This window comes from Molothrus ater, chromosome 10, assembly GCF_012460135.2.
Source record: "Molothrus ater isolate BHLD 08-10-18 breed brown headed cowbird chromosome 10, BPBGC_Mater_1.1, whole genome shotgun sequence".
Lineage (NCBI taxonomy): Eukaryota > Metazoa > Chordata > Aves > Passeriformes > Icteridae > Molothrus > Molothrus ater.
In genome coordinates this window covers 13,574,194-13,600,309 of record NC_050487.2, presented here as the reverse complement: position 1 = coordinate 13,600,309, position 26,116 = coordinate 13,574,194, and the positions used below count along the sequence as shown (strand labels likewise).

At 51.0% G+C, this 26,116-nt stretch overlaps 1 protein-coding gene across 1 annotated transcript in view; it reads right to left on the bottom strand.

The window, feature by feature from the left end:
• Window positions 1-23,341: 23,341 nt before the first annotated feature.
• The window catches only part of XXYLT1 (xyloside xylosyltransferase 1), a 32,550-nt gene continuing 29,775 nt past the window's right edge, over window positions 23,342-26,116 (bottom strand). Inside the window, exon 4 of the mRNA XM_036388932.1 lies at window positions 23,342-24,489. Coding sequence (XP_036244825.1) covers window positions 24,093-24,489 — 397 coding nt within the window. The 3' untranslated portion in view covers window positions 23,342-24,092. The remainder of the gene's footprint in view (window positions 24,490-26,116) is intronic.

Below are 26,116 nucleotides of genomic sequence, written 5' to 3'. Positions count from 1 at the left end.
CGTGCTGCAGGCACTGTCAGGACCCACAGCAGCGAGACCAGCACCCCTGCCACAGGCTGGGCATGAGGGAAGGAGCCACAGGGCTGTGCAGAGGCTCAAAGAGATCAGAGGTTTGCAAGTGTTGGTACAGGATGGGACAAGGCCAGGGCTGTTCTGCAGCCAAGCTTGGGGCAGCTGAGCAGGTCCCATCTCCCCCAGAGACACGTGAGCCACAAGTGCCTTCAGTGATTAACACACATCAGCTCCTGACAGCTCCATCAGCCTTTCTGGGGCATCAGCTCCATGGGGAGGACCAGGGACTTTCCGAGTCTGGAGCACTCCTGGCACAAATGCCTCTGCAATGACCTGGCAGAGGTGCCACCTGAGCTCTTGCAGTGAGAACTGACAGGTGAGGAGGCCAGGCCTGCTTAACAAGGTCCCTACTGCTTTTTTAAATGACTTTCCCAATCCCCATGTGGGAACAGATCACACCCACAGTGGGGCATGGCAGCTGTGGCAGATAGCCAGGCATAGGTTTGAGGTTGACTGTAGCCTTTAAATTATTATTGGGAATGATTTGGGGACCCCAGGTCCTCGTGCAGTGGTGATTCATGTGGCAAGGTCATGTATGTGGGAAACCTCCTAACCTGGAAGCATTATTCCAAGCAGGGCCAATAGGTGGTGCCCAGTCTGACCACCAGCAAACTGCCCAGGCTGGTGCATCCTGCCTGGCACGGCTTTCTGCAGAGGACCAGGGTCAGGAGGAGGGAACTTAGAGAGATGGGCTACACCAAGGATAAACCAGGCAAGCTTCCTGTATCCTCCAGCTCAAACAGCCAAGCAGAGCCTGCTGCTAGAAGACAAGAAGTTGGAAAACATGATTAATAGAGGCTTGGGAACAAATTTGACTTGATTTCTTTTGAAATGGAGAGCAGTTCCTCAGACAGCAGCTGGCATGAGCCTGCACAGCTTCCAGTGGGAAGGGAGATAAATGCCTGCCTGGACACCGTCCAACCCAGTGTGAAAGGACACATTAAGGAAGCAAACAAACCTGTTGCTCTCAGTCCCAAGGTGCTGAGATGGGCTTGTAAAACAGCTTGGGCAGGGGCCACCCCAGAGCATGCTGCCCTCTGCCATCAGACCAGGAGGCAGTGCCAGGCAGTGTGGCAGGGTCACAGCCACTTATACACCCACCCCTGTGTGAGCAGAGCAGGGGCCAGCAGGAGACAAACCCTTCCATCAAAGGCAGCTGGACCAGGAGATGTGGGGAGATGGGTTACAGCCCCTGGAAAAAGTTCCAGAAGCTGGCCAGAATGGATATCAGAGCTGCTGGTTGTTTCAAAGCCTACATTGCACTCACCCTATAAATCAAACAGGAAGGTGCAGCAAACTCATCACAGTAAGATTAAATTGATTTCTTACTGGTGTTCTGCCAATGCCATGGAGCATTGCTTCATCTCACTCATTTCCAGGGGTTTTAATTAAAAGCTTTTTCCCTGCACTGTTTGTGATGTGGGTAAACAAAGCACCAACTCCTGGCCAGAGTGACAGGGAAGGCAAGACTGAGCATCTGTGCTGCACAGCACCTTCTGCTAAATGGGAATAGACTGGGGTCAGTACTGCAAACCCATGTGAGGGTGGGGCTCCAGTCCCCCTCACCCAGGAGGATTAGAAAGGACCTGCTGGTCTCCACTGAACTGCTCCAGCTTGCAGATGTGGCTGGTAGTCCAGCCACAAACCACATAAGTGAAGGGAATTTTATTCTTTTAATTAGAAACAAGCCCCAGCTCTTGAGTAGCCTGCAACACCTAAAGGGCTGTTTGTAAAGAAAATGTTTTATTTCCAGGGAGATGGCTCAATTTAGATGGCTGTAAAACCCATTAATGAGAGGATAAGGGTTCTAGAGCTGTTATAAAATCCACTGGCTCATTTCTTGCTGTATTGTTGCTTACGATTCAATTTTCACACAGGATCATTTGTTTAGCAGACGTTAATGCAGCAAAGGTGAGTTAAGTGCATCCAGCACTCACTCACTCCCAAGGCACAGTCACATGCTCCCAAAAACCTGTCTGCATGACTCCTCTGCCAGGATGGGGCCAGCACACAGCCTCTCCCCACCACAAGCACTGGTGCACGTGGTCCAAGTGCTGCTTGCTGGTCCCTTAGCAGTTCCCTGGGTCACAGAAGGCAGCTGTCCCTCTCCAGCCCACCTCCAGCCAGGGCTGCTCAGATGCCTGCCTGGGGCAGTTCTGAAGAGTCCCAGCATCATCTTCTGGGCTTTGCTCCTCATCCTCACAGTGCTCAGAGTACCCTGCAAAAGCCAGCCCATGAGGACAGGTCCCTTCTTGGCAGCTGCTTTCTTGTACAGGGCAGCCTGGACTATTTTATCACAGCAAATGGGAGTGGGAAGAATGGGCAGCTACCCATCTTAATGCTAATCCTCTTCCATAGGGATAATAAAAAAATACATCCATTCCCATAGGAACACCATTCAGCTTTGCAGCATTGAACAGAGAGTCTCTTAAAGCAGACAGCTTCTCCTGAAGCTGGCTCTGTATAGTTTAATTAAACTTTACAGACAGCTTCACACACCCAGCTTTGACAGGAAGGCAAAAAACCCCACTGCAAAAGCTCCAGCAAAGTCACACCAGGGCAGAGACATGGCCCCCAGTGGGGAGGAGATGTCTGGGGCAGAGGGACTGCTGGCAATGCCAGTCCTGGGCACTTTCTGTCACCAATGCCCCCACGATGCTGAGCTGTGAGTGCAGCCTGTGCTGGCTGCTGCCTGCACTGAATTGCACTGCACTGTCTCCATTTATTTGATTTGTATTGCCTGAAGGAAAGTGCTTTTGCTGTCTTCATGCACTCTAAGCATTTGGCTTCAAAATAAAAGCTCTGGGGACCTGTCATCACATGCTTTCCTTCCCATAAAGAAAAGGCAAGTTCCAGTCTTTTTGAGCTGAATTGCAGAAAAGTGCTCAAGCCCACCACTGCTGCTCTGCCTTGCTCAGGGATGACCTTGCAAAGGTTATTTTTGAAAGCTGCTGCCTCCTCCTGCTGCAGTCTGACATTGGAACTGTCACATCCTGCCTTCCTGCTTTACCTGGGGGACTCCAGCCTTTGGAGGAGTCAGAAAAGTAGCAGCATGGCTCAGGTTCTTCCTCCTGAGCAAATGCTCTCAGGATTTGATCCTACATACCCACATGCATGGGTGTCCCTGCTCTTCCCCTGGCATCACATGGATGCCCATGTGCATGGCACAGCCCTGGGCCGCGGTGGGATGGGAACAGGTCATGTCTGCTGGGTCTTTCCCCTCTGCATCCGGTGAGCTTCGGCAGGATTTCCTCCTCTCCAGACACACAGAGGCCGTGGGGGAGGCATGTGATGGTGTGTGTGCTTGTGTGCTGTGCTCAGTGCTGCTCCTCCTGCCTCATACACACATGCATGGCCCAGACCTCAGCTCCCAGGGACAGTGGCATGGATGTTAATGGCCTGGGTGAGTCCAAAATGAAAGCCCAGATCAGAGTTGCTGGGAAAGAATTTCTCTGCTCTTGGGAATAAGGAGAGGAAATGAGTATCTACCAGTGCAGATACTCATTCCTTTCTCACCTCAGACACTTTTGTGCAGTACACCTTCTGTGGTCCATTACACAGACACACAGACCATGGGGGATGTCACTGCTGGCAGTGACAGTGTGTGTGCTCAGACAGCTGCAGTGTGCTCTGGGCTCCACTTTCTTCCAGACACCTTCACACAACTTCCTGGCACCTCTAGTGCTACCCTGGCACCCACCCACAGGAGCACAGCTTCCTTGCCAGCCCACCCCCAGCCAGGCAGCTCATTTCTTACTCTAAGAGGAAGAAAAAGAAGTATTTTAATTATTTAATTTGCAATTGACTCCAGTCCCTCAGATCAAGACATTCAGTACAGAGTGGCCAAAAAATCTGACCCTCTGTTTTGCTCTAAAATATTTTGCTTGCTCCAACACTGGTACTGCAGCAGCACTCACTCCTCCTGTCTCTCACTTTATCTTTGCCTCTCCTCCCTCCCCCTCCTGTTTTTCCCATCTGTGTTTGGAGCAGAGGAAGCGGAGATGAAACACAGGCTGCTGACTCTTCCTGCGGCTCTGGATTGCCCAAACCAATCGACTTTGTTCAGTCTCTGCCTTTCCCTGCCCACTTCTGACAAGCCCTGCAAAGATCACAATGTATTTACTCTTCTCCCAGTGCAGTGAGGAAGATGAAGCACGAATGCTCAGTGTACTGGTACAGAAATTACAAACAAAGGCTCTGCAAATGCAGTGGTCAGAGGATTCCGAAAGCTCTGACCTGACCCAGCACAGAGCCCTGGTTAAACGATTTGCTGAGAGCTGCCAAGAGGCTGTGCAAGCATCAAGCAATGTGCTGCTGGCTGCACAAACTACCTGCTTATTCCCTTTGTTAGGGTTTACACACACACCATGCCTCTGAAGGAATAAAAAAATGGGTCTTGAAAGCTCCTACCGATTCTGCAGTGAACTGTGGCATTAAGGATCTGGAGGGAGGTGACCCCACCAGCTCACGGTTCATTCAGCAGCAGCTCGTGGGTGTTGCTCACCAGAGAGTGGAGCCGTCTCTGGCAGCTCCCTGCCCTACTTCTCTTTCAGAAATACATAATTGTGACATTGTGTTACATAATTTATCATGTTACATCGAGATTGGGGCCGTCCTTGTGCAGTTTATTCTTCTGGGTATTTGAGCTGCCAGGAAGGAGAGACAAGAAGTGCAACCCCACAAACAGCCACTACTTTAGAAAAAGCTTTTAGAGTTTAGAACAGTCTGAGACACCCCTATCCTTGAGCACACAGTCAAAAGGAGTGGCACAAACAGAGCTTGGTCTGACCTGTGAGATGGCATCTCCCTGGCACGCTGCTCTAACTTCATTCAGGGTGTTGGAAAGGACCCCAGTACATCAGCAGAGCTCTCCCCAGACAGCCTGCTCCTTTTCCAGCACTTCCTTCCATGCTGACCAAAGGCCCAAGAAAAAGGCAGCTGTGAGTGGGTGAAATCCTCCCCACCACTGCCAACCTCACTGGCAGCACCTGCAAGGTGGGCTGTAGAGCCAAGCCAGCCAGTGTTTGCTGGACAAGCACCCTCCCAGAGCAGGGTTACATACTCACAGCCACAGGCAGGCTAAACTGGCCAGAAAACATCTGTGCAGAGCAGCAGAGACTGTGGTGCAAGGGCTCATCTCCATGAAGGTGCTAATGCAAGCAGAGGCTCCAGGTGCCAGCACCCCCATGGTGGCTCCACACCTCCCACAGGACAAGCTTCTTGCGTGCTGTGTTTCCTCCTTCTCCTCTCACCAGGAGGATGAGGTTCAGCTTGTCCAGGGATAGGCACTGCCTGGAGCCCTGTCTTTGCACTCCCAGTGCAGCCTGAGCTGCAGCTCCCTGTGCTTGACATGAGGGATTTCACTGATGTCCACCACTCCCCCCGGCAGCTGCCCCTCTCATCCCACCAGTGGCAGGATGGGCAGCTCCAGCCTCCATCCTCCCCTGTGCCAGAGTGGTAGGGGGGTGTCACCTGCTCAGGTGATCAGTTTTGTGGGCACAGCAGCAATTCCTGCACCAACCAGCCAGCTGTTTAACCTGGAAATGAGTCTATTAGCCCTAGAAATTATGACACTGACCCATCCCTGGGGCCTCCAGCCTTCACCCAAGCAAAGCACATCCAGCTACAGGACCATCAGGAAGGGGATGCTGACCATGCCTGGGCCAGAGCAGAGGTGCTGTGGACAATCAATGCTCATGATACTTCTCCCAGTGCCACAGTGGTGGCCCTGTGTGGCCCTCCTCCCAATAGCCAAACAGCCAAGGCACACAGTTAAGCACCTCATTGTCAAGAGAGAGAGAGTTTGGAAAACAGAGCTGTTGTCCTTCTTTTCTGGAGAAGACCACAGCTTGTCCTGCCTGACAGGCTGGGTTGATGCCTTGCAATCCACTTTCCTCAAGGATTTTTAATGCCATCTGACATGAGTTAAAAACACTGCATACAAACAGATGCTCTGACCAAGTCTGAAGGGCAACAGAGAATTAGAGATGCCATTTGGCTATTACAAGCAGCTCCAAGGGGATCAGCTCTTGGTGTTGCATAATTTAATACTTTAACCAATTAACTAAATGACTAGAAAAGTCTTTCCTGGTAAGACAAGCAGATGACACAAGCTGGTGGTGCCATAAACAGCAAGGAGCACATGCTGCCAGTGCCAGTGATCTGAGTCACCCAGGGAACAGCCCCAAATACACCTTGAAACTGTGAGCACAAGGGCAAGCAGGGACCTGAGGGCACAAGTGCTGTGAAGGATGAAACTCTGTACAGGGAAGCAATGGCTGAGGACGTGACCTAAGGACCACAGCTGATGGAAGCAACCAGGCTGCCCTGCAGTGATGAGGCCACTGACAAATCACTGTTCTGTGCTAGACACAGCACCCAGAGAAAAATAAAATAAAGGTTAGAAAATATCTCTGGAGGCCTCTGGTCCAAACTTCTGCTCCCATCAAGACTGTTGCAAACACTGGATCAAGACGTTTGAGTTTTGGAGATCTCTAAGAACAGAGACATTGCCCAGCACCCTCTTCCCCAGTGACCTGGCCCAAGCCTGCACCTGTGCACTTTCTGGCACATAAAAATGGGGGAGAGCTGCCTGACCAATAAAACAAGGCTTCAGAGTGAAGGGGATGAAGGCTCAGATGTTCCAGGTGTAGTTGGTGTACACAGACGTGTCAGAGGAAGAAATGCTTGTTCCATCACAGCTTGAAGAGACCAAATAGCACCTCATGGCTAAAATGTAACACCTAACAAAAGTCACTTGAAGAGCATTAGCAGTTTTTCTACAGTGAGATAGAGCAGACACTGACAAACTTACTGCAAGCTGGAGGAACCAACTGTTGCTACAGATCTCAAGCATAAGAAAAAGCCACCCCTCCAGCATGAGCAGAGGGGTATTTGTACCTGCCTGTATCAGCCTAAACACCTGCAACCACCTAAACAGCCTCACCAGAAGCATCTGGGTGCATGAAGTCAGTGGATGGCCAATAACAAAAGCCAGTTCAGATGTGCTTGCCATGGGACTGGGCTGGGTGCCAGGAGAGTTGTCAACCTTATGCAGCTGTCCTTCCAAGGTGGCAGCTGATATGCACCTGTGAGGAGCCCCTGTACCAGCTGAATCAGCCTTCCATAAGCCTTTTTGTGCTGCTCATACCTACAGTCACCTGTCATTGCATCTTCCTAGGGTGTGGGTGCAGGGCCGGGGCTGGGGAGCAACTCCCTGTGCTCTGGGATGTTGTCCTTCCCGTGGCCATCTTCCTATTTCCTTCCCCCTTCTTGTGACTGAGTCAGCTCCTGTGCAGTCCCAGAGTGATGACAGCAAACCAGGCACAGGAGCTCTCACACAGGGCCCGCATCCCTGTGGAAATGTCCCAGGGCTGGGATGGCTGGGGACCCTTTTTGGGGTGTGGGGCAGCAAGCTGGGAGACAAGTGATGCTGGACCCACAGCTCAGGGGCTCCCACACAATTTGGTCCCCACTCTGTGGATGTGCAGCCCTTGGGTTGCAGCAAGCTCTGCTTCTGCATGTGGCTCTGCTCAGGAAGTGGAAAGAGGCATTAGGGATGCAGAGCAATCCATGCGTTTGTTGGGGAGAGGGGGGCCAGGCAGGGCAGGTGTGAGGGGCTGCAGCAGGGTCACGGCCCAGGGGTGCTTTCATTTAGCCCAGCTGGAGACCTCATCATTCCCAGACACCCAAAATAGCTGCCACCCAGCTCTTGGGTGATCCACAGGCAGAACTATGTCCCAGCCATGCAGTGACCTCCTTCAAAGAGTGTACAATTAAAAAGCGAGTTTGTAATTTGATAATTTGTAGAGAGGAAATTAATTGCTAGCTGTGTCTTGCCTGCCTGCTGTGATGACTGGGGCACCTGCTGTCTCAGGAGCCCTTGGGAAGGGTAATTACTGGGGGGGGATCTTCAGGATTGCAGCACAGTAATGGGAGATGCTGCTCACCTGACAACCTCAGCCTTGGCCATGCACACGTGTGCATCCAGCAGTGTTACTGATATTGGGGTACAGCATCTATTCCCTACAGCAGGGGCAGAACCCTTCCTAGATGCCAAATGTGGGAGAGTCCCCTGCTCTGCCACAGCCCCTGTGGGCAATCACGAACTTACTCCAGCTGTGCTTCTTTTGGGGAAAGAGGGAGCTGTACACGCCTTCAAAAGCAGGTTTCTTTGTATTTTCTTATTACTGTTGGAACCAAAGATGTTTTCTGTGTAAGAGCCATCAGCAGAGCCAATGTGCTCCAGGGAGAGGTGCATGGAGGGACCCCATGCCTGCAGAGCACAGCAGTGAGGAGCCATTTGCCTCATGGGGCTGCTCCTTTGGAGCACTGCCTTGCAGGGTGCCCACATTTCCACTCCAGGAGAGCCCACTCCCTGTACTTTGGGTGTTGGCTCCTGCGCTGTAAATCACGTGTGGGGGTAGCACAAAAGTCTTATCTGCCCCTCCTAGGATGAAAGGCAGCCACTGCACCCACCCTGCAGGAACCTGCCCAGCCACCCACCTCCACCTCTGCTCTGCCTTGGTGCAATGGCTGGAGAGCCCAAGGGGAGCAGCACCTGCTGATCCATGCTCACACAGAGCAGGACAGCACCACAGCCCACTGCAGCAGCCAGAGGGGTGGAAATCTGGAAATCATTGCCCAGAGCAGGGTGTGCAAATAGACACCCCAGAGCAGAGGCCAAGAACTGCCCCAGCACATGTCAGCCTATCCCCCAAAACTGTGGCCAGAACAAGATACAGCTCTGCACATCTCAGGGTAAAGGCAATTGCAAAAATAAAGATCAGAATAAAAGGCATAAGTGTGACAAGCTGCATGAGCATCATAGGACTGTTGAAGGAAGCAGTGAGCACAAGGAAAAATCTCTGCCCAGACCAGAAAGGCAGAGGGTGACAAATCATGTAGGCAGCAACCCAGAAAAGGAGAGGTATTTGATAAATATTTCTGTTCAGCGCTTGGGAGGCAAAAGCCAAACAATACAGCATGCTATAAAATAAAATATAATCACAATAAAACACTTTCCATCCTCGGAGGGCTTCAGGAAGATGTTAAACAATAGCTACCGGGGTTAGATGTTTAAATCGGCAGGTCTGACACATCGGTGAGCGTATAAAGGAGCTGGGAAAGGAGCACCTAATTAGCTCCTGCGGGTCCCTGGGACTTCCCCCGGGGTCCCAGCGCTGGCACACTGCCCGTACCTCCATGGAGTAAACAGGATGTCCCAGGCCGCTCCAGCTGACATCAGTCCTGTGCCGAGGGCCGGAATGGCCCTGACCGGATTTGGTTGATAAAGGTTTGAAACGGGGAATTATCATTAGTGTCAATTAGCACCATTTTATGAAAAAGAGATCTTGGCATATCTCTGTTCTTGCGATTGTCCCTATCAGTCAGGCTGGTGACGGCGCTGATGTAAGTGGCTTGCGTAAGGCTTTTGGCAGCTCCAGCTGCCGGGAGTGAACGCGGAGTTTGTGCGCTGGAAAGCCGGGCTCTGCGGAGCGCCCCAGCCCTGCTGCAAGCACCGCCCCGCCCTCAGCCAGGTGTTTCCGGGGGCCTCCAGTGGGGATTAATTCTCAGCCCTCCAGTATGTAACACCTCCTCGGTGTCTCAGTGAAGGTGGGAGCTGCCCAGGCTCTGCTGAGGCCATCCTGGCACAGGTACCAGGAGCAGGGTGCACTGACAGCACCAGGGCAAGGGGGCTGCGCCTTGGGTGGCTGGGGGACAATTGCCCCTGAAGAAAAGGTGCCTCTGGTAGGGACGGGACTGATCAGAGCTGTCCAGGAGGGATCTGCAGCCTCCCTGGGACCAAGCCCAGTGTGGGGGCAGCATCTCAGGAGGCAGGGAAACTGGAAAAATGCCCAAAGAAGAAGCTAAGGACCAATGAAGGGATCAGAAGACAGACTTTTAATGGAGAGAAATTCCTGGGACACCATCAATGTGGGCCAGAAAAAGAGGTTAAAGGGCTAACTTGATCCCAGCTTATTAAAGCTCTTTTTGATGTGATTAAATGTTTGGCAGTGCCTCTGTTTGGCAGATGAGGATGAGAGAATGCTGTGGTTAGAAATAAGGCACAGATTCAGTGTGTGAGCACCTTCTGAAACACCCTGACAAAGGCTGGGTGAGTTCCCCATCCCTGGCACTGCTGCGACCAAGGTGTGGGTAGGCTCAGTGTGACACAGCCCTGCAGCTTCACTATGGACAAAATCTGTGCTGACAGTGCAGCCCCCTGCCATGGGCCTTGTCCTTCTGCAGGCCCTGCTTGGTGGGATGCACTGGGGCTGCAGGCAGAGAAAGAATGGGTGATGGGCTTTCATAACTATTGACATAATAGTCTCAGGCAGGGATCTGGATTTACAGCTGGCCTCTCCCTGCCTGGCTAAGCCCTGTCCTTCATCATTTACCTGGAGCAACAAATCATGCTCTCCATGGGCTTGTCACTTACTGGCTTTTGATGGACACCTCTCCTAGGCAATTCCAGTGAAGGTGACTGGTTGCTCCATTTTAGAAGACAGTTTGCTGCTGACAAGAAGCAGTGAAGAAAGCTTGGCTGATTAATATACTGTCGTTTTTGACGTGCATACTAGAAAGAGAGGAGTAGATAAAAAGGTGATGATAAGCAGTGTGATAACAGACCCATAAGGGAAATGAACATATACTTCAAACTGGAGGTAGCAGAGCACAGCCCAAGCAACAATTAAAGATGGACTCTGCAATCTGTCCTTGTATGGAGGCCACTGGCTTCCCTGTAATTTGGAGTGTAATTGGAGTAATTACTCAGAGCTCACCCTAAGGAGCATGGTGGAACATAATTTTGGGTTGTTTCTCTCACTGGTGATGTGACAGCTCCTTGTAAATCACTCTGAAGTACCTGGGTGTGATGCTGAAGGAACTGGAATAGGCTGTGCTGGCCCCTGTGTCCAGCTTGTGAGAACAGAGCAAGAGTCCTTCAGCAGCAGAGATAGTGCTCAGAAATTAATTGCTGGGCAATTATTTAATTCATACTCCTCCTCAGTTCTCCCAATAAGCACTGCTTGGCAGGCTGGACTGCTTTCTCCACATTCAGAGCTGCATCTAATCCCTTCCAGTAGGCAGCTGCCTTTACTGTTTTCCCCCATGCCAGCCTCAGCACACCCCTCCTAAAGAGCCCTCTGCCAGTGGCTGCCTCTGCCCTGGTGGTTCAGTGCAGCTGCAAACCATCCCTCAGTGGTGCAGCAATGGTCACTCACTTCAGTGAAGGTGTCACAAGCATGCCATGCTTTGGTTATCATGGCAATCCCAGACACTGATCCATAGGCTGCTGCTGGCACTGACTGGTCCCTAGACAAGCTCCATGGCTGCAGTGAGTCTGCAGCATCCCCTGCATCCCTGTCCCACCAAGACTGGGCACTGGAGCTGACAAACCTCCCCAGCATCCCACCAGTGAGCCAGCTGGGGCTGAGGCACCTCCCAGCTGTGAGCCACAGGCAGACAGGCAAAGCAAAGAGGGGGAAGCCACACACCCACCCAGGGAATACAGGACATTTCTTTGCCACCTTGGGAATATTAGCTGAGCAATGGGTTTTGCAGAGGACACTGGACAGTGTGTGGCTACAAGGTGCCAACAACATGAAGCCATTGGGACAGCAAAGCAGGGCCAGATGGAGCTGTCCTGTCTCTCTATGTCCATCTCCAGCAGAGCTAAGAGCAGCACTGACAGGCATGAAGGTGTGGGCGATCCTGGGGGAGCAGGAGGGTGCTGTATTTTGAAAGTCAAAGGGCAGAAGGCTTTGTGCTTCATGAGCAACAGGGAACAGACTGACCCACAGCCTAGTTTCTGTGGCTGCTCTTTCCAATGGAGGAGCTCAGCAGCACTGGAAATCAGACTGTGGCATTAGGCAAGACTGGCCATGGCTGTTTATTGCTTCTCAGAAGCCATGTAGCAATCCTGCTCCCTGCTTCCCAGAGTGTAACCTGTGAGAAGTAGGTGTGCTGCAGACCATGGGGCCTCCTTCCCTAGGGCCACTGCTCTCAGGGAGCTTGGGACATCACACCCAGCAGGCAGGGAGCCCACTCTGCAAGGTGCCCACTTGGCTGGAGCTCCTGGTGCTTCCCAGCACCGGATCAAGAGCACAGTCATTTTTCCTGGCTGTGGCAGGGCTCTGCCAGGAGGTGTTGATTAGCTTGGCAGGTTGCTAATTGCCAGGAAGGGCCCAGCACAGAGGTCAGGGTGGCTGTTCTCTGGGAAGAGGGAGGTTGGGACACCTTGGTTAAGTGCGTGGACGCTTGGGGAGAAGGGGTTGTACCAGTGCCAGGGCTGGAAAAGCCCTGCTGCTGAAGCATGGCTCTCTTTTAAACTCCACTGGCTTTGAAAAAACACAGCCAAATGTCCATCTGTGTCTCACATTGAATCAGCATCTCACATGCTGGAGGAAAACAAAGTCCACAGTATCCTAAAAAGCTCCTCCAAGGTGCACTAAGACAGCTGGGCAACAACTGCATGGTAAGCTTCTCCTTGCGCTGTGCTTAGTAACCACCAGCACCTCCCTCCTCAGTTTTAATGTCTTTCTTTTTAGTTATTTTTCCCCAAATCACCTGCAGCTCTGTTCTGAGGCTCCTGCCTCAGCTTATCCCAGCAAAACATGGAGCAAACATCCATGCTCCTGGTCTGCAGCACAGCCCCCTGTGCCTGTATACCAGGAAAAGCACCTTCTCACCCTCCTGTGGGACACTGCCCAGGATTTAGAGGCTAGACAGGGTGGCATGAAGAACCTCACATATCCACACACCCATGTACAAACTCACACTCACATGCACTTGCCCTCCCTCAGATACTGGTTCCCCTCAGTCAAATGTTCCATTACCCAGGCAAAAGGGACACCTGACATTTCTGGCCAGGTATTGAATGAAGCCAGTCTGTGAGATGGTGACAGTGTTTAAAGGCTTTTGTTTATGATGTCTGCTAAAGATAAGCTTCCAAGAAAGATGAAGATGCCCTTTGGAAGCAAGAGTAAGGCAGGTAGGAGTGCCAGCCTTAAATTACTGTGAAAGCTGACAGTACCTTTTAACATTCAATGTGCAAAAAGCCTGTGTCCCACCATATCTTGAAAGAGGCCTCTTGGATTATGAGCATGACCAATAATGACTGGAGGTAATTCCTGCCTCCTCCTGGCAAGTGCATAAGCTGACAGCAGAAATTGTCTTCCACACTATTGCTTTTCCCTTGGAGGCAGAGGTTCACAAGGTGTGAATATAAATCCATAGAGAAAGCCCAACTGCTGTTCTCCTAATGTGGAACAAGCAGTGGAGAAGAGGAGCCCTGGCTACAGCAGGGTCTGGGAGCAAGGAATGGCCAAAGTTGAGGGCTTTCACCTGGGCAGGCAGAATAAAGCATCACTTCTTGATCTATTTTACAATTTGATTTATACTCACAGACTCTTGATGCAAAGCCTTCTGTGCAGCACACATGGGAAGTGTTTCTTCAGGGATGAAATGTTTACTGGATTTATTACAATCAGCAGCAGGTTTTGTTTCCTCTCATGCTCTCAAGGCTTTAAATACAACACTGTTGGTATTTCACCTGGCATCAATCTGAAAGAAGAAAAATATCTGAGTCCTGCAAGATTAACTGTCCTTTCTGTGAGAAACATTTATCACTGTTCATTCTGCTCTCCTCTATCTTTATTTCTATCAAATGCCTGTGACCAAAGATCTTTGCCCTATCTGAAAGCATTTCTTCCCCATCAAACACTGATCATGCAACACTCCCACACATACAAATTTCATGTTGCTAGAAAATTACAGTTTCCAGATCAGCCAGAGGAGCACTTTTATTGTCCCACTGTACTCTGTGGAACATGATGTGCTGTTGGCCTTGAGGGGAGGATGTGGGGGCCTTTAATAAGGGGTGATGCTTCCCTCCATCCTCATCCACAGAGCCCTGAGAAGGCCAGCTCCGGGAGAAGGGATCTCCAGTCCCGAGGACCTCCCCAGCATGTTCTCATCCTGGTTTGCAGCATTCCCCAGGCCAGGAGGGCATCATGGACCTTCCCAGGTGATGTTCCTGGGAACCAGGAGCCCACCAACTCCCTTTGCTAACAGCTCAGAGAGGTCCTACAGGCTTGGCACTGGCACCAGAGGGCTGAGAATGAGTTAAGAGTCCTGAGATCAAATTTTCTCCTAAACCAGTAAAACACCTTCTGGTTGTTTGCAAGGGCTAAGGGACAGCTGTGACCCACTCCCTGTCCCTCTATCCTGCAGTGGGACATTGCAGAGGGACAGGAAGCAACCCCACAGCCTTCCCCACTCTATTCCAGCCACACACAAAAGAATGAAAATGTGGGGGACCCCTCTGCTGTAATTTGCTTTGTTTGACCAAGGACAAAACTGGTGCAAGCAGAGGAACTGCAGGAGAGCCATCCCAAACAGCACCAGGGACCTTGCACTGGGTGAGGAGTTGGGCTGGGAAGCCCAAACCCTTGCACACAAGCCCAGCACAAACACTGCTGGCAGTTTTCCTGCTACACTGAACAGGCAAAGATCCATGTTTATCCATAACTATGGAAAAAACATTTATCTGTCTCCACCAAATCCCCCTCTGCCAGCCCTCCCCCCAAAATGTCACAGAGGTTTATCCAGGGGCTGGAAGGTAACAGGAAGCCTGGTTTTATATCAGTGCTGAGTACGGCTGTGAGCTCCCTGAAGGTTGTAGGAGACACCAGAGATGAGGAGCAGACAGAAGCTATGTGCATTGGATACAACACCTTGGATCTTCTTTCATCCAGAAAATAAACTATTAAAGATTTGCTTGAAAGGGGCATTTTCCTTGCCATTGATACTTCCAGCTGTAGAAATAACAATGTATTTCCAATGCTTGCTTCTTACAGCAGTTTGCAAGGAGAAAAAAACATTGCCTGATTATTTCCAAGGCAGCAATGAAACTGAATTAACAATATTTGATAATATAAAAAGTAAAATACAAGTAAATAGTTTGAACTTCAGCAATATTTGCAGCTGATAATGATAATGTTGAACTGGTGAAATGCTATCCTAATGACACAGTCACAGGAAATGAGGAGGAATATTTGCTTCCAGCTAATTGCTGAGCCCATATACTGTGTAACACCACAAAGCACATTCTGAATAAATCATCATTTGATCTTGAAGGTTATGCAACAAAACTTTTCAATTGCCTTTTCTCATCATCAAAAGAATTTTGGGATTACAGGGGAAAATTCACTTTTTCAGCTCTGGGAGCACGGAGAAGCAGAGGTGTGCCCTGACAAGGCAGTTATCTGCAGCCTTTGGCATCACCCCTAGCCCAGACACCCATTCACCCACCGGAGCTCCACACAGCTCCAAAGCCAGCGGGGCAGGTGCAGGCTCCTGTGCCCCTGCCCCAGGGGGGCTCACGGGGCTGTGGGGCAGCAGCTCCTCCCTTCAGAGCCCACTGCAGCCACCCCACTGCTGCTGAGCCCTGTGTGTGCCACCTTGGCACTGGGTCACTCCTGTGCACCACGAGCTCCCCATCATTTGCCCATTTATCTTTTCCAGCACAATTCATCATTTCAGCATAAATCAGCTCTCTCACCTGGCTTTGCAGCTCTGTACCATACAAAGCAGGTGTCCAGGGCAAAGGCTCCCCTCTCCTGGGGCCAGCACCTGCATCTTCCCTTGCCAAGCTGAGCCTCTTGGCTCTATACATGACTCAGCTTTCCCCACAATGCACTATATGCATTTTTTTACAAGGATGGTTAAAAATATCACAGTTTGATCTTCCTTATGCAAAAGACTGTGACATCTAAGGGAGAAATTAGAAAAAAGCAGGCAAACTTGGCTCTTAACTAAAACTGGACAGCAGCAGAGCACAGCACTCTGCCAGGGGCCTCCTTCACAGCATCATGCTGCTCCCAGGGAGCTTCTGCAAGTGAAATGAATGGGCTCAGCTGCTCTCCTGGCTTCTGGAATTTGGAGAAATTAGCATGCACCTTACTGTGTTATACAGTCTGAGCCCAGATGGTGTGTAGGAGGAACCCTGAGAGCTTGGTGCATGCCCATGTGATGGGCAGTGTGCTCTGGGCAGCCTGGTGGCAGTGCTGGGACCCCAGGGTGTCACTGACATCCCAGTGCCCTCCCACAGCTGACAGCTGCAGAGGGTGTCTGCAGTGTGGGCCCCGTGGGACAAATGCCTTCCCTGGGCCTGTGTGGGTCAGCCACAAGCATCCCCTCCTTCAGCCCAGCCCTGCTGCTGGCCACAGCACTGATTTAGCTCTGGTCAGGTCCACCCTGCTCTGGCAGCACCAGAAGGTTTCTATTCTACAAGCAACTATAAAGGGCTCGAGCACTAGGACAGTATCAATTGTGGTTTTCTGACAATGGTTCCACAAAAAGCAAAGTTATTTTGAGAAGGGTAAATGCAGCCCAGACCATTATATTTAATTCATGTCCACCCACAGCCCTCCTGCTCTGCTGAGCACGGTGGCACTTCAGACTCCATGTCCTGCCCTAGATGTGACTTTGGGGACAGGGTGACTTCACTTTCTAGTGTTGCTGCTCCTCCAGGAGGAATTCTGGCTGCAGGAGGTCTCCCTCACCATGCCCTGCCACCCTCCCATGCCACCCTGGGCACCCATGTACACCCTGCCTGGTGCAGCCACAGGCATGTCCCCAGCACCCTGCCTCACATCCTGCCCAGCCTGCACAGGATGCTCTGGGCTCCTGCTGAGCTGCCCATACCAGCAGAGCAGCGTGGGCATCCCTCCCCTGGGAGGGATATGGAAGTGAAACTGGGAAAAAGACACACATCAGCTCTGGACACCTGGCTCCAGGTCAGCCTCCCACACCCTCTAGTCTGGGACTTTTGGGATTGGGGGCTGAAAGGATAGCCAGAAAATATTGAAATACTTCTAGGCCCCATATTGGACAGTGGTTTCTCAGCCTTTCCTTCTTTTTCACTCCTAGAATCAGGACAATGTGGTCCCTTTGCAGGGAGGCTTGGCTGAGCACAGGCTGCAGAAACTCCTGGGCAGGAGGAGCTGCAGAACTGCAAACACCAGTAACTTCATATTGGAGACCAGAGAGTAATTTTTCAGGATTTGTACATGATGCTACCAGCCCAAATCCACCTGACACTTTTATTCATTAAGAACCTTGTATTGTGTTTTTATGACAAATGTATGACTGCCTTGGCACTCACTACTCAGCCCAGCATTATTTAAAATCTTCCCTCATTATGATTATTTGATAATGCAGCCTATTACACACAGCTCTTCAGGGAAGGAGAGGATGAAACACTGTGCATTTTATATCCTCTTTGTTATTTGCTGGTAAGACTTCACCAGAGCAATGACTGGTGAAAGAAATTTAGTGGCATCTGCTGAAAAATATTTGAGGTTTAAAAGTAAATGACTCATGATAGGATATTTCATTACATTTGCTTTAATAATGCTGACTTCTTCTATTTCCTGTTTTTGCAACATTGGCTGCTTTAAAAATGTGAAACACTGAGGTGTGTCAGCACAGGCAGGTTTGCTGGCCTCCAGTTTCTCTTCCACTACATGGAATTTTCTTCTAGATCTGTTCCTGCATCTTTTCCAGATGAAATCTTTTTGACCTGGAAAATTTATTATCTGGTGAATCTTATGCCAGTTTTCCTATCCTTTTGCATAACTTGGGAATCAAGCTGCTAACTTGGGATTACCAGCCTTCTCAATTGACACTGGCACAGTGTTGGCATCCTCCTTGCCTTCTACACAGGTGTTACAGTGAATTCCCATCATGAAACTGGAATGCACTCCAGCCCTGCTGGACTCCAGGCACTGCTGTTTCCCTTATGCAGAGTGCAGTGGTTTACAATGCCATGCCATCTTTATGTCTATTCCAATTACTGAACAAAAATTGCTGCTGGACACCTTTGCTTTTCTGTAGCACCAAGAGTTGCCCAAACTGCTGAGCACAGATCCTGCAGAGTAGCAAGATTTCCTTTGTTCCCAGGAGAGGGTGTGAACGTTGCTGATCCTACCCAGCTGCATCACCCTCGTCCATAACCTGAAGGCTGCTTTAATCCCCGGGTGATTCCCCAGGGCCGATGCACAGCAGCTGGCCCAGCTCCAGGGGGCTGATGGAGCACAGACCAGGGGTGGTTCAAGGCCAGAGCTGTGGCTCAGTAGGTGCAGCCTGCAGGATGCAGTCAGGCAGAGCACAGCCTGGCATTTGGCCATGCAGCCCACCTGCCTGCTCTGCACCAGTGGCTCTCCTGCCCTGTGCCCACAGCTGCTGAAGGGGGTGCTCCTGGTGAGCCCACTGAGGGCTTGGCATGAGCAGCAAGGAGGGAGATCCCATCCTGGTCTCCCTCCCAGGTGGGTGCTTGGCTTCAGCAAGGAGGGGAACTGGGGAACGTGCTGCCTCCCAGATCACCTTCCTGCTCTCCTCAGCTCTTCTCTGTACCCTTGGGTCATGCCCTTCTACATCTCCACTACCCAGCATCTACCAGTGATGAATTTTGTTCCCATTTTATAACCTACTGCTCCCTATCAGCCACATTTTCTTCACACAGGCTCAACATTTCCCTCTCCTGAACAGCTCAGCATCAGTGGCAGATTCTGCCATGTCACCATTATGCCCTCTTTTCCAGATAATGGTTTTTATTGCAGGACCATAGGATCAGTCAGGTCAGCTGAGCATCCTTTACCTGGCCAGCTCTCCATGCCCCCATTCCACAGCTGAGGGCCCAGTCTCACATGCCATTCATTTTTTTCTCTACTGCTGCTGGTGTTTTTAAGAATTCTGTATAAAACTCCCCTCTCCCTTGAGCTCAGCTGATTATGCTGGAAGGAGATGTCTTCGCTGTGTTCCCAAGGTAGCCAGAAAAGTCCTCTAGCACAGAAAAGAAATGAGTTTGAAAGGAAAAAGCATGAAAAACATGTAGGGGAAAAAAGTGCACCTTTTTTTTTTTTTTTCTGACACATTTCCTCGAGTCCCCTGTGCCACAGGGCATCCACAAGTGATTTATTCCCTAAACTGATCCTGTCCTTAGGTGTCTGTTTATCCTGACCAGCTCCAAGGAGGGGATGTGTTGTGACAAAGGCCACAAACATTTCAACAGCTGCACAATGCACTAAGAGCAAGAGGTCTGTAGGTGATAAATGGAGACAGTTCATGCAGTGCCTTCTGAGAACAGGGCTCTGCTGGCAGCCCGTGGCTTGCACAGATTCAGGATTGTCCCCAGCAGGGTCACAAATTGCTGCTAAACGATGCCTGACCAGGAGCAGGAGGAGAAGCTGGCACTGGAGCTGTGCTGGTGAAGACTGACACCGGGACAAACGCCCTGCCAGGGCTGCATGGTGCCAAATCCATCAGGAATGAGCCAGGAGAAAGAGCTCAAAGGTGCCCATCTGTTCTGAAGGGAGTTGGAACCCCAGGGCATGGTTTCCTACCTGCCACAATGGCAACATCTGCCCCACAAAAAAACACATCTGGCTCTCAGGAACACCCCACAAATGGCTGAGTGTTCCCTCTTTGGTGGGCAATGCCAAAGCCTCCTGCAGGTCCAGACCTGTGGCTCATTCTGGAAACTCCAGGCTCTGCTTTGTTACAGCTTTTTCTTCAGGTAGGCAAATTGTCTAAATTAACACTGAGACTTTTGGTACAATGCAGCTAATGCCCATGAAATACCTCAGGAAGGTAATTTGCTCCAAGTGCTTCCCTTGTTAGCAGCTGATTAGTGAATAAATAATTTCCAGAGGAGAACTGGACAAAGCAAACCCTGCTGGCAGTGAAAAGGCTACAGGACTGGGCAGCAATTTCTTTGCAATTAGCAATTAAATCTGCAGAGGCTCGTGATGGTCAGAAATAGAGCTACTGAAAACCTGGCTGAAATATCTACAGGTGCTGGGGAATGTGTCCCTCCATGGCTCTGCAAAGCTTTTGAGGAAATGCTCACAAAACATTGCAGCAAGCTAATAAAATCTGCATTAAAAGGAAAAGCAGGCAGTTGCTGACCCGTGTCCCAGGCTTACTGCTCTTTTCTTTTTTGCCTTTTTCTGTGTCCCTCAGGACAGATTTCACGCTGCCCATGGCTCTGTTGAGGGCAGAGGGGTGGTTCTGGCACCTGCCTGCTCTGCTGCTGCCAGGCATTTCTCAGCAAAGGCAAAATAATAGGTTGGCTTTTTATTTTTTTGGTTTGTAAAGTCAGGAACTCCATCTTAGCGCTGCAGCCCGTTGTTAGGCTTTGTGTTATTCTTGGCACGCTGGTCGAAGTGTGCTCAGTTTGAATAGCAGAGCTGAAAAGTAAATACTGTATCCTCTGGGATCCGTGGAGAGGGAGGGCGGGGATATTCCTTAATGGAGCACCCCAGCGCCTGTTTGGGTTAGGCTCACACTAATTGCTCCCTAGGTGAGTTTATACTAACAATTGATTATTTCAAATGGGAAAGAAGTACAAATGAGTAAGAGAATAAACACTGATGGTGTTACGAAACACAGGGAGAGGAGAGCAAAAATCTCATGCAGCTCCAGGACAGGGCTGGAAGCAAAGCTGGGCAGAAAATCATAAATACTGTTTTCTGTACGTGCAATTTCTCATGAATGCTGAATGACATAGAAACTGAATTTTCCCCTAAAGCTTAAGCTAAAGAGATATTTTCCAAAGCCCAATCTTCTACAAAGGGGACCCCTTTGCTCTCCCATCTCCTTCTCCATCCTGGAAAAACATGGGGCTCTTGACATGAGCAGCACTTTGCTGTGAGCCAGCAGGTGAGAAGACAAGGAGCAGGAATCTGTGATGGAGGAGCTCCAGGCTGAGTAACTTGAGGATGAAGCCCACCACATCCTTGCAGAGAGCCTGGCTGGGCCCACTGCAGCCCTCCCATGGGTTCCAACACATTGTGCCCCATCCCTTGCCACCAGCCTGTGCAGGTGGGACTGGTCTCCCGCTCCCCACAGCTGTGTCCCCCCACTGCTGTGTGTCACAGCAGCATGCCCCCACTTGCCACTCACCAAGGGCTGCCTTTAGCCTGCTGCATCTCCGGAGGGGCTCCAGCCAGCCCATGAGCAGGCTCTGGAGTCTGCAGATGCCCTTTGCTAGGCAGGGAACCAGCGCTGGCCCAAGGACACAGTGCCAGCCCTCTGGAGGTGAGGAGCTGCCTGTCAGTCCAGTGCTGCTGCTGCTGCAGGGTCACCGCAGCAAATCCCCAGTGCCCAGGGGCAAACTGGTGCTGTTCGATGGTTTTTGGGCATCTTTCACCATGATTGTACTGGCAGCTGCTAAGTACTGGCTGTCCTGGCCTTGGGCCAGCACCACAGGGGATGCTCGGGTCTGAATTTGTGTGCCTGGAGCAACACCTGTCTGAGGATGGGCTGCAGCAGGAGGGTGCAAGAGGGTCAAAAAGGGTACGGAAGGAAAGTCCCCATTCTTCCAGGAACTGAGGGAAATGCAGCCGACTGGGTACTTAGTGCAGGAATCGCCTGTGGGGGTGAGGGCTCCTGGGCAGGCGGTGCCCTCAGGGACACACAGCAAGCTCTGCTCCTGCCCCACAGCACACCCGGGGGCAGCACCCTCCCAAAGGCCGCACGAGTCAGCCCCAGGCCGCCACGGCCTCTCTGAGCCGAGCTCATTAGTGCTTGCAATCAGCAGGGCATGAAGGGGAGATAATTACACAGCAAGCACGGCTGGGCTACGTGCGGGCTCTATAAATAGCACGGCGCGGCCCTCGCTGCCCGCCGCGCTCCCTCAGGGCCCGGGGCCGGCGGCGCGTGTGCGGAGCTGGGCCTCGAGGCTCTCTGTGATGCCTGGGGAAAACCAATAAAGCTCAATTAAATGTTTCATTTAACTACGCTTTTCCTAGCTGAAAAAAACCGCAGTGAGTTTCCCAGTGGACTCTGATTTTGAACAAAAAATAAAAAAAGGGAATTGATTTCTGGGAAAATACCTGAGCAAAAGGTTTCAGCCTGGGGCAACAGTGGCCCCATGCAGGTGTTCCCCCACATAGACTGGGACTCCAGAGAGGGAGAAGTGCTCCTAACCCTACAGAGCCTCCCCTGGCTGCAGGTAGAGAGCACAATGCCTGGCCCAGCTGCAGGGATGGCTGTGGGGCAGGGAGGGCACCTGGCCCCACACAGCCCTGTCTCTCAAGGTGTCACCCTGCAGCATCCATCATGGTCCTTTTGGGCCAGCCCTGACACCCACAGCCACCCCAGAGCTGCTCAGTCCCCAGTAAAAGCCATGTTTGCTCATCACCCCACCCCTCCCCAGTGCTGGTGACACAAGCAGCCTGGCCTGTATTTCCAGCATGGCCATTTCCAAACTTGATGGCAAGGTCCTGCCCTGGCATGTGAAACCCCATGTGTCACTGGTGCCACCAGTGTGCTCTGACCAGTAAACACCATAATAATCCTCTTCATCCTTCAGGGTGCAGCATCACAGTGCGTCAGCTGCCCCAAACCCTGCCCCGCGACAGCCTCCAGCAAGGCTGGCTGCCTTGCCTTGCACAGTGAGGCTGGATCACCTTGTTTTTTGGTGAAAATGTGAGTCTAACACAGCAAGGAACTGCATCTTTCCCTCACCTTTAATCACCTCTTTACTGTTCCTTCCCTGGGGATGAGAAAATACTTGAAGACAAGGTTTTGTGCTATTTGGAAATTAATTGATTCAGCACATCAGAGGGCAGGGCTCAGGATGCAGACCATACCACAGCCTGTTGTCTCTGCACATCAGTTTGAGGGAGGAGAGCCTCTCCCCCAGTAAGTTCATTCATGGGCATGGGGGAAGGAGCCCAGGACACTCCTGCCACATATTTGGTGTATTTGGTGTGTTCTGTTATCAGGCTAACAAACAATCAGCTCCCCACGCCTCTCTTGCACGTGCACATCACACAGATGCACACACAGGGTCTGAAACAAGCTGGGCTGGGCTGGAGGTGGTTAATGTTAATGAGCCATGGGCTGAGATGGTTAGTGAGCCATGCATGTCCCTGACACAGACCTGTGCAGCCAGCCAGGCTCACTGAGGCAGCATTTATTCAAAGGACAGTGTGCTCAGCCTGAAGCTCACTCATTCACAGCACAGGCAGCTCCCAGCACCCTCCAAATCAACCCTGGCTATGGTGGTGATGATCTTTAAATATCCAGCTTCTTTATTTGCATTACTGACACTGGGATAGATGTGGGATAAGCTATGTGGGGCACCACATTCAACTGCCCAGCAGATACACATCAACTACTTTTTAAACATGATAAGTGCAGGAAACCTCCTGTTGCACAGGACTTCAGTTGTGCCACAGAAAAACAGCCGAGCGTGTCTGATATCTGCAGCTTTATTCTTGTATAAAAGGTTAAAGGCAAAGCTAGAAAAATGAACCTATTGCTACACATTCACTGAACACGTCTAGGACAACATAGGGCAGTAAAGCTTTTATTGCTCAGAAGAACCAACAGAAGGCTTTAAAGCTTATCTAGCATTCAATTTTTTTTTGTAAATAACCCAATTTAAAGCAGCTTCTCAGTCTTTAAAGCCCTCTCGCTTTTCTGGAATGCTTCAAAAGGAAGATGACCTGAGGACAGTGTCTGCTCTCCAGAGGGACCAGACAAACTCTCTGCATGAGGTGCAGAAATGGGCCACCAAGGAATGACAAATGAACCCAACTGCCCACTGGGCACTCCTGCTGACCATCAGACAAGGCAAAGCTGCACAGCACCCAGGGAGCTGGGCCCTGCCTAGTGCAAAAGCAGCAGTCTCTGATGGGCCCATGGCTGTTCCCATGCCCCAGCAGCTGAAGCACTGATGGGCACCAGATGGGCACCATGGACTTGGCCAAGCAGAGCCAGGGCTGAGCCCTGGGTACAGTGGCTGTGGAGGCCTGTTCCAACAACTGAACTGCCCTTCCTCTTGGAGGGTGAGGCTACAGGCAGTGGGATATTGAATGCTCTTGGGATCCCTAGATTGCCCTGGATTATGCTGGATCAGAGCTGGTCACCCTTCCTGAGGGACTGTTAGTGCAGCCACTATGGCCCTGCTGCAGTCAGAGCTGCCCCTGGGGGCAGTGGGTGCCTCAGTCTTCAGGGATCGGGGTGTTGCAGTTGCCATGGTAAATTCTGACCTCCCCCTCACACTGGAAGTACTGGTCAAACACATCGTTGTATCCATGGTCCCTCCACCACGTGCAAAGCTGCCGGTTCCACGTGCAGTCAAGCACATGGAAAAGCTCTGGATGCTCCATCCCCACCATAGTGAAGAAATCCTGGTCCCCAAGGTGGCCCTTGAAGTGGTACTTCTCCGTCAGCTTCTGCACCATGGTGGGCTCCAGCAGCTGGTTGTAGAGCTTGGATTGCCTCATGGCTTCCAGGTTCAGAAGCAGGACACCACTGTTGAAGCCTGGCAGCCCATCAGGAGGGGGCTCCCCCACTTTGGTTTGGGGGTTCTCACGGCGATACTGCCAGAAGGTGTGCCTGGAAAGAGAGGAAGAACAGGCACAGGGATGTCAGGGAGGGCAGCCTGAAGAGCAGCCAGCTCAAGTCTGGGCAGGTCTGGATCACAGCAAGGATCTACCACCCACCCAAGGGATCTCACCATGCTTGTCTTCTTCTGGAGACACCCAGCCTCTCAGAACAGCCAGTGCTTCACAGGCCTCCTTTCTTTCCATCCCCCTGCACAGGATATTGCTCAGACTTCAAACCACGCTGCTTTACCATCTCCCAAAGCCTCTTTTGTTTGTACCAGCATCATTCTAGTGAGTCAAGTGGACACAGGATCGCGTGACTGCTCACAGGGCTGTGCAGAGAGACAAAACCACATCCCCAGAGCCTTGGGTGAACCACCACAAGTGTCCTAATTTCAATTACCTAAGCAAGCAGCCCAGAAATTTCTTTGGCTCCTTCCTCAGTCCAGTGTGAGAGAATATACCTCACCATACATACACTGGCTACTTGCAGGAATTGAATTAATCCCATGCTATTCCCCAAGTAGCTGGATCTGCCCTCCAAAATTGCTCCCATTCAGTCTGAAAGTCTTCTTCCCTCAAACAGCATCCTCTGCTGCAAAGCTGAGCACCTGACAGCAGTCTGTTGTGTCAGAGGAGGGAAGGAGAGACCCATGACCTCCACCACTGTCTCATAGCCCAGGGCTGCCAGCACTGCCCTCTCCTTCCAGCCCCCACACTTAATGTGAAGTTACAGAAGGGGTTTTTTACACCTTGCTGTGAAGATAGTCAAGGAGAAACATTGTTAGAAAGAATAAGGCAAGCCTGCCACTGGTTCCTTTTCAAACCTGTCGGACACCACCCAAGTCTCCATGCAGCTCAAGGCAACAAGAACTTGGTAGATTTAACGCCCAAATGTTTAAAGTGGTCCCATGCTTGGAAGCTGAGCTGGACTCCCTCAGATGTAAGAAGATGCACGGACATTTGCCCCTGGGACAGCTCCAGAGGCAATGCTCTCCACTGCAAACATTTAAATTTAAATTTTTCTTCTAAGAAGCCATGTTGAGCTCCCACAGGCTCTTGCTACAGCTTGTACAGGGATCAGACTATCAAATCCATCCTTCTGGCCTGTGCTCTGGGTCCCAGCACAGTGAGACTGGCCAAGGTGACAGCCAGGATTACACAGCCACCAGCAGAATTATTCCAGCAGAAATGGGATCTATTTTTTTTTCTGTTTTTTTTTTTTTTTTTTTTTCCCAGCAGAAATGTGGATCTGTTAATGATGCCAACTGTGAATATCTTTTTTATTTCCTGATCTGGAGAACCACAAGCATCATGCAGCATCACTTCCTTAAAATTTTCCATTAAGGCATGGATATTTCCCATTTCATTAAGGGTCTTTACACCACTCCCTTCCACCTGATTCAGAACGGAAAGGGTTTTTCCCAGTGCCAGTTTTCCATGGAAGGAGGGCTCAGTCTTGAAGCAGTCGTATCCATGCTTCCTAGGCAAGGGGAGTGGAGGACAGGCTGCCTTGTCAGAGCTCATGGGCAGCAGTGCTCATTGGATCTAAAGGGTGGGGAAAGGATAAAGGGCTCTGCCTCTGCAAAGAGCAGTTGTGTCTTGAGGACAGGCAAAGTCAACTCATGGATGGGTTG